The 8,948-nt window shown below is 40.9% G+C and overlaps 1 protein-coding gene across 1 annotated transcript; it reads left to right on the forward strand.

The window, feature by feature from the left end:
• Positions 1-6,321: 6,321 nt before the first annotated feature.
• ARF6 (ARF GTPase 6) lies at positions 6,322-6,872 on the forward strand (the record flags this gene model as incomplete). The annotated part of the gene is made up of 1 exon (XM_084240569.1): positions 6,322-6,872. The coding sequence occupies one exon, from the start codon at positions 6,322-6,324 to the stop codon at positions 6,847-6,849; it is 528 nt and encodes a 175-aa protein (XP_084096695.1). The 3' UTR covers positions 6,850-6,872.
• Between the last annotated feature and the right edge of the window lie 2,076 nt (positions 6,873-8,948).

An 8,948-nucleotide genomic window follows, 5' to 3' on the forward strand; every position in this document is an offset into this window, starting at 1 on the left:
TAAAGACAGAACAAGGATTTTTAGCCCTCAGATGTCTGGTGTCTTATGAATGTTTTTCTACAGAATATGCCATTTACACCCAGTCATACAGCATGTTACTGTATAATAAACAACATATCTGCATAAATGACAGCACAGAGTTCAACAACTGTTGAACAAGAAGACCACCTGCACTGTTGTGTTATTTAATTACAAAGTTTGGAATATTCAGTCAATTAAGTAGACTGAATGAATTAGCTTCTGTATTCCTAAAAAACAAAACTCTTTCAGAACATTAACACTGTAAATTCTTCATTGGTTTAAAGTAATAATCTTGCTCTAGCTAAAAGTATTTTTCAGATTTTGAAAATGAAATTTCTGAGATTATATGTTCCTTCTTCACAGGGAAATGTTATGGATATTTCAAGGATATGAAATGTTTTTCATTCCAAGAATCTTAGTGATTCAAATGGCTTATATAAAAACAATACTATATTCATAAACTTCCATGGGAAAGAACAAAATTTTAAGGGTGATGGCTTTAGAATTCTACTTGTCTAAATTCATTTTCAAATAACTGCCTAGTGGAAAAATTATAGATAACCAGTATGTACAATGTGGATAAAAGATTTTGTTTTGCATTCTTTAAATTGTGTTACCATTCAGGGCTCTTATTTGCAATCAATAAAAAGTGAATCTGGTTAACTTGAGAAGAAAGAACTTTTATTGGAAGTGCATCAATAGACCCACAGGATTGTCAGAAAGGCTGTAGAGACAAGGGGAGAAAAGGCATGCTAGCAGTATGCTTTAAATACACCCACTGGAGCTTCTGCCATACTTGTTACCACTGAAACTTCTCTACTAAATATTTGCTACCATGATGTTGGACTCAATCACCCTAAATACTTGTCCTAGGAACTGTCAAAATTCAAAGCTTGGACTAGGACAGTGATTAACTAGTTAATCGGATGACCCCAGTTCACTTACCCAAATTCTAGCTACAGGGAGACAGGAGAAGGAATATCTATTTGCCCACCTTCATCTTTCCTTCTACCTAATTTGGGATTAATCAGGGGTGTATGCATTCTAGGCAGTCAAATGGCAAGTATTCATGGACAAATGTACTCTAGTGCTTATGAGTTTAATCATCCTATGATAGCCAAGTATTCTTATTTTGTATTCACTTAACAGTGCTGGTTCTACTAATAATCAATAAACTTAGTTGTATATTTTCTTTTTTTAAAGATTTATCTATTTATGCATACAAGAAGTGGGATACAGGCCAGAGATGTGGAGGGGTAAGAGGGTTCACCAGAGACAGAGTGGGGAATAGAACAGGCAGATTGACTAAAATACACTGCTGAGGGGAGCAACCAGTGAGTTAGGAAAGGTCTGCTGCACCATGTGGGTAGCTCCCTGGCAGGGATCGAACTCATGCTGCAGCAGCTGCAGACTGCTTCATAGGTTGGGTCATAACCCCTTGCACCATCAGGGAGGCCCTAGCTGTTTATTTTCAAAATACATTTTTTGCAAGGATCTTAGAAATATTTATACTATTGTCAGTCAGGTCTACTGTCTTGGTAGGTTATACCAATGATAAAAGTAGTATTGCACTGTACTATGTAAAAAACTGTGTGTCTATATATATCTTGGGGTTGAGGAATTAAAATGAATAGGGCTCAGAATCATAATTTTTAAGAAGAAAGGATGTTAGCTATTAGTTTCGTGGTTGTCAATCTCGGCTACACGTTAGGCTCATTCAAGGAGCTTTAAAAAAAGTATTAGTGGGTAGACACTCTACCTCAGATGGTTTGATGCAATTGATCTGTGTAAGCCCAAACATTTTTGCACTTTAAAAACACCCAGGTGATTTTAATGTGCAGTCATGCTGAAAACCATTGGCCTAGTCTTCTTCTCACAATAATTTGATACAATAGAGAAAAGGACACCAGCCCTTAATCAAAAACTCTTCATTTATCTCCTTTGCACCATTTGGTGACTAAGAAAGCTGCATATCCTTTCAGGGCCTCAGGTCCTTCAATAGTAAAGGGCAATGATATATACTCCCTAATTGTGATTTCCTTGTGGCAGTAATAAAGAAGTTGATGATCAGTGAGGATGAATGACCTACCAAGTTAAACCTAAGTCAAGAAGTCTTGGGAGGAATTCAAGAGAGTAAATTTACCCTTTTTTCCATTCACTTATGCCACTAGACCATGTTGCCTCGATGTTTATCTTTACTATCCGAAGCCATAACTATTAAACAATTTGCTAAAATATCAATATAAACTTGTTTTTACTTCTACTATTCCCACTTTCAATATTGCTAAAAATGAGATGATGTCTTCATACTCAGCTATAACTAATTATCAAGGTTGTGGCTGGGATATTACCTTTACTTTTAATGGTTAAAGAGGAAGATCCACAGAGAGGCTCCTCAGCCCATAGTGTCCCTTTAAATATTTACATTGCTCAAAGTTACCAAAAATACTTACAAATGAAAATGACTTGTTTTCACTGGATTGTTTCTGTTTTATTTTTGAGTCTTAATCTTTCCTGTATTAACAAAAAAAAAATAGTGAAACTTCATTTTACTGCATACTAGACATTATACAAGGGACTACGGCACTAAGATGAAAAGGATGTGAAACCTCTCTTAGCGGTTTCATGTAAGTAGAACAAATTCTCATGTCTAAATTAGTTTCAGTTTGAAAGGAGTAGTAATTTTTTCTAAAGATATTATAGCTCCATATTTATTCTATATTTCCAGGGACTCTATGCCTTTGTTAAACTTCTTGAAGAAAATACAACACTTGCCTCTATTTCCTCAATTCTGGTAAGTTTTGACCAAGGACTCAAAATGAAGCCATTAATGGGATGAACTCTTCTTTCTCAAACAGGTATGTGGTCAGAATTGTCACTGACCCTGCATGGATAAAAAGAAATATTTGATAGAACTATACAGAATGAATGAATTTTAAGAACTACTGAAATTCAAGAAATAAGAATAAACAACGTAATTATTAAAGATGTTCATTTTAAAAGCAAAAAGGTTAAGCCTTTTTAAAAATAAGTAAATCTTTTTAAATTAGGAATATCACATGTAGTTGTTCACCAGATTAAAAATTATGGAATGTTTTCTAAAAGGGAACTTGGTTTGTAAATAAGCTGGAAAAAAATCTATTTGCAGCTTTAAGTTAAAAAACAGAGATCAATTTTTCTATAGTTTTTGGAACTTTCACTTATGTCTAAATGAGTGAAAACTTAGTAATATATTTCATAAAAGCAAATTTTAGTTTATCTGAAAATATTTCACTAAAATATTTTTTAAATAGAAATTTGCTATTTGAATTGTTTCAAAAGGTATTAAGAAAACCAGGTGTTTCCTTCCTCAGTGAAATAAGATTTAGTAGTTGCCTAAATTATTATCTTTTGCTGATATTTTGGTTTTATTGAAATTCATTTTTTTAATTTCCAATATTTGTACAAATTTTTCTCAATATTTTTAGTTTCTGGCAATTATTTTCTTATTTTTATTTAAAATAATTTATTGTAAAATTCATTGCATTATGAGCCACTCTAGACATCCAATACTCTAAGATATGTCATTGTATAAAGAGCTTGCGGATTAAGTTATTATTTCAAACCCCCAGTTATAGTATGTACATTTTTTGTTTTGTATTATCTGTGGTATAAAAGGTACTCATTCATTCAAGTAAATGACTGAACTCTTGATATCTGACACCTTTGTTGACAAAACAAAGCGCCTGTCTCATGAAGCTTGCCTTCCTGTGGAATATAAATGGAAGATGACTTTCAAAAATAAACTGTTGAGCCCCGGCATAGTTCCAGTTCCAGGTACATGCCAGTGCTTCGAGTTGCTTGTGTTTCATTATATGCCTCCCATTAAAAATTTAATTCAAGTTCAGCAGATCTATCTCCCACTTACTTAGAAAAACTGGAAAATGCAATGAGAAAACTATCATTTTGAAATGGAAAAAATGTAACAATTTGCCTCTATTTGCCACATATATAAAAGTTCCTCAAACAAAACAGAATAATTACTATGGCACATTATTAGTTACATGGCATTTAAAAAAAATACTGTAATTGAGCTTCAAAATAACTGAGAGGTAGTCAGGGAGACAGCATAATTTTGGGGTTAAGAGAATGAACTGTACATTTATGATTTAATCTCATCTCTGCGACATTTAAAAATTACTTAACCTATCAGACCCCCATTTCCTCATATGTAAAATATTAATACCCAAAGCTACCTCATATAGTTAGTATGCACATTAAAATATTTGAAGTGTTTAGTAATGTTTGCATAACAAACAATAAATGGTGACTATTTTCATTAGTGATATCATTCTCCATTTGATTTTACAGGTAAAAATATGAAGATTACAAAGGTTGAGACGTAAGGATTCAAATCTACAAAACGGAGGAAAGACACAGTGAACCTCAATTTACTGACTCCAAATCCTCAGTTTTATGAGTGTATAATAAGGCAGAGAGAAGGTAAATTAGATCAGTATTAGAATATTTATACCTTTAGTAAATCTGTTTCAGGTTGACACTTAAAAACTTACCTGTCATCAAATGTTCTTAAATTGTGAAATAAAACCTGTGTTATCATATGTTGTTACAGCATTCTCCTTTCTAAAAACCCATTTCTTGTTTTTTCCTTTTCTTTAGTTTCGCCTTATGTGACGAACCGTTTGAACACAAAAAGGTGCCCTAAAGTCTTCTACATTATTTAATCGTTAGGGATGTGAGACCAAGGTCTCTAACACTCTATTTACACAGCAAACCAAACTCCTCAAGGCTAAATGTCTCCCCCAGGCCACGAAAACGGCCTTTCTGAATCTAAATCTTATGTTAATATCAAACCGGCCAAGTTTTTTTTTAATGGGTGGGTGGGTGAAAACTAGTTTCTAATCAAACTAAAAGGTGGTATTTAAACATGAAAAGCTATGGCCTTCTAAAAAGTTGAAAGCGCATCCAGGCGAGGAAACCTAGTCACTACTAATTCTTAAGAAACGTGGGCTGGTCCTGACGAGCTGCAGAGCTGGAGCTCAAGCGCAAAAGGGCTTCGCAGCAAATCCAGACCTCGTAGAAGCGCTGTTAGGGGAAAGGAGGTTCCGCAGTGACTGGCAGACTCTGCATAAAACTCTGGCCTCCCACGTGTCCTCCAGGAAGCGCACAGAACAGGCGGAATCGGGGAAGTCACAGAGGGGCGGGAAAGGGAAGGCGGCGGGAGGCCTCCCGGGGCGGCCGAGGGCGCCAGGGCCGGGGCAGGATGGCGGGGTCCCGCGGACTCTCGCGCGGGCACCGCGTTGCGGGAACGCGCCGGGACGCAGCCTGAGGGAGGCGTTCGTCGTGGGCCCCGTCCTCTTCTGGCTCGTGTGGGGGCTGAAGAGACGGAGCGGAAGCGGAACACAGAGGAAGAAGACGCTAGAACAGCGACAGGTGGGCGCGAGGCAGGACCTCAGAATCGCGGGGCTGGGGGCGGTGGCACCTGCGAGCCCTGCGGGCCGCCGTAGCCCCGCCCCCCAGCGTGGCGCCCCTGACGGCAGGCGCGCGGGCCGCTCTCCTCCCAGAGGTCGCTCTAGTGCGAACGGTCGGTTTCTGTTGCGCCTGCGCGCTCGGGAGGGGAAGTGAGGCGGTTTCTTCGGCGCCTTTTCCGGCGGCGGCGGCAGCAGAGCTGGGAGGAGGTGGAGGCCGGAGGAAGCCCGCGCTCGGGGCGGCGGCTGGAGGTAACTTCTCGCGCCGAGCCAGGAAGGCGGGCCAGCGCGGCCTCCGCGGCCCTCCGGACCCCGGCAGTAACTCCCTTTTCCCCTCTGTGTCTCCACAGGCGGCGCGGCGAGTTCCCGCGAGGATCGATGACCCGACGCGGTGCCGGAGCCGCGCTCCCTCTCGGTGGCCGGGGCTGCTGGTGAGCCTGGTGCTCGCGGGCCGGAGGGCCGCAGTCTCCGCGGCGGAGGCAGCGAGGAGAAGGCGGAGTGGGAGCCGCGGCGGCGCTCGCGCGTCGCCTGCGGGGGGAAGGGCAGTTCCGGGCCGAGCCGCGCCTCAGCAGGGCGGCGGCTCTCCCGGCGCAGACTCAGGGCCCCGGCGGCGGCGGCGACCCGAGAGCTCAAGTTTTGAGGTTGGTGATGCCCGAGTGAGCGGCCGTCTGGGCCTCTGCCCCTAGGAGGCACCTCCCACGCAGGCCGCACGGGCGCCCTCGCGGCCGGGAGGCTTCGTTTCGGTTTCGCGGCGGCTGCGGCGGCAGCGGCGTGGTGGGCTTGAGGGGACCCGGGACACCTGAATGCCCCCGGCCCCGGCTCCTCCGACGCGATGGGGAAGGTGCTATCCAAGATCTTCGGGAACAAGGAAATGCGGATCCTCATGTTGGGCCTGGACGCGGCCGGCAAGACGACAATCCTGTACAAGTTGAAGCTGGGCCAGTCGGTGACCACCATCCCCACCGTGGGTTTCAACGTGGAGACGGTGACTTACAAAAACGTCAAATTCAACGTGTGGGATGTGGGCGGCCAGGACAAAATCCGGCCGCTCTGGCGGCATTACTACACGGGGACCCAGGGTCTGATCTTCGTGGTGGACTGCGCCGACCGCGACCGCATCGACGAGGCCCGCCAGGAGCTGCACCGCATTATCAATGACCGGGAGATGAGGGACGCCATAATCCTCATCTTCGCCAACAAGCAGGACCTGCCTGATGCCATGAAACCCCACGAGATCCAGGAGAAACTGGGCCTGACCCGGATTCGGGACAGGAACTGGTATGTGCAGCCCTCCTGTGCCACCTCAGGGGACGGACTCTATGAGGGGCTCACATGGTTAACCTCTAACTACAAATCCTAATGAGCATTCTCCACCCATCCCCAGGAAGGAGAGAAATCAAAAACCCATTCATAGGATTATCGCCACCATCACCTCTTTCAATGGCTACTTTTTTTTTCTTTTGAATTTGAACTCTGGCGTTACTGTTCTATGTTCGAGGGGGCGGGGGCTCGGGGTTTTCTTTATTTTCCTTTTTCTCCGTTTCGTTAAGATGTTCTGATATGACCTTTGACACGAACAGAAAGTACTAGATGCTCTTGTTGACGCCAGCAAATGGGATGGGAAAAATACAGCAGTTATTCGGAAAGTCCTTTATAATAATGGTTTGATTTTTTTCATTTCCAGAGAAATCTTTTTCCAATGTATGCTTTTTTTCTTTTTTGCCCACTTATCACTTGCTGTAGATGGCTTATTTTGCATTCATGCAGACTATGTTGCAAGTCTTTCTCATCTAGTAAACTGAAAATTATTGCTTAATCAAACTGCCGTTTGTCTTTTATATTTAAGGCCTTTCCCCCCTCCTTTATGAGTTCTAACTTTAAATCAGTCATTTCAAATGTGACCTTTTATATCTAAGACCAGTATATTAAACTTAGCCAATACTTGGCAAATAATGGGTAATACTGTAATAACGTTCCAGTTGCACATCAGTATGTTAAACAGGTAATGTAAGAAGTTCTTGATAATGTCAGCTATTAAGTTCTGAAACATACATCATGCATGAGTAGGGATAAACCCAAGTTCCCCATTACATAGTTAACTTACACAGCATAAAAATAGTGTAACCCATCATGGGAGGGCACTGATTTTTTTGGTCACTGCAAAGTTAGCAACTTTGCTGTGTTTTCCCTCTTTTTTTTAAACTTTAAATGGACTCCACAGAAAATAGAGCAATAATGGTGTATGCCACACAGAGATGAAATATTTGTAGATATTTTAAGTGACTTTTGGGCAAAACTGGAATATTTACCTTTGCCATCTTTCAATTGTCTAAGACCAATCATTTAAAAATCATTAGAATGTTTACTCTGTTCATTAATAAAGCATTTAATTCAAATTATAGCACCTTTTGCTTAGTTGGAAAAATACACATTCCTGTTTTCACTTTACAGCAACTGATTCTTTTTTATAGATGAGTAATACACATCTCCATTAATTAGAACACTGGAAAAGATGTTTTATAAAAAAGGTATTTAATTCTGTTTGATTATAGAATTAGCTCATGCAAATAGGCAGTTACTCTGTTGGTTCAGTAATATAATATCTCCTTTACAGAAGGGAATGTGAATGATGTGTAGACTTGGGGAATGACAATAATAGGGGAAATAGGATGAAGAGAAGGAACCTACAGATGACGATGAATGTACACTTGACTTCGAGGGTAAGCAGTGTGCTCACTGGTGATACCTAGGTCCTAACTTGTTTAACTGGTGAGGGCCAGTAACTAGATTATTAAGACCACTATGGTAATACTTAGAACCAAATGTTAATGCTTGAAAGATGAACTTGGGAAGCAGCATCTGGTTTCTATGTAGCCTTAAGGATTAGTTTTAGAAATCCTCAAGGAATTAAGTGTAGGGAATTTCAGAAAAGCAGACTGCAAAGGCAGTAGACAATAAAAGGTGGAGTGGGTTTTGTTTATGAGGGTATCTGAAAACTTAAAATTGAGCGGGCTATCATGGTATATAGTTGGACAGTATTGGTCCTTCATGCTTTGGCCATATTATGGAGCTTTTACCAAAGATATATGAAAAGCATAAGGCTATGAGAAATTAAAGTAAAACTCTTGACAAGCATTTTATTTACAGCGATGAGAAAAGGTGCTATGTTGTAGGCTCCTGTTGGTGCAGAGGGATTTTTGAATTCAAAATGTGACTGAAGTATAAAATTCTCAGTTTCTCTTGAGTAGAACTATCTCTAGAAATGAAGCTGACAGACTATCTGAGAACATTTTATTTAGTTGCTTTTAAAATTCCCAAAGCTCCACTGCAAGTTTAATTCTTAGTGTTTTAATAATTGCATTTTAAGGTACATAAACGTGGGTTAATAAGAATACCAACGCTATAGTAACATCCTGAAATAAGACAAGCACAAAGGTATAAATGCCTAAACTGGAGGAA

This window comes from Talpa europaea (assembly GCF_964194135.1).
Source record: "Talpa europaea genome assembly, chromosome: 8".
Lineage (NCBI taxonomy): Eukaryota > Metazoa > Chordata > Mammalia > Eulipotyphla > Talpidae > Talpa > Talpa europaea.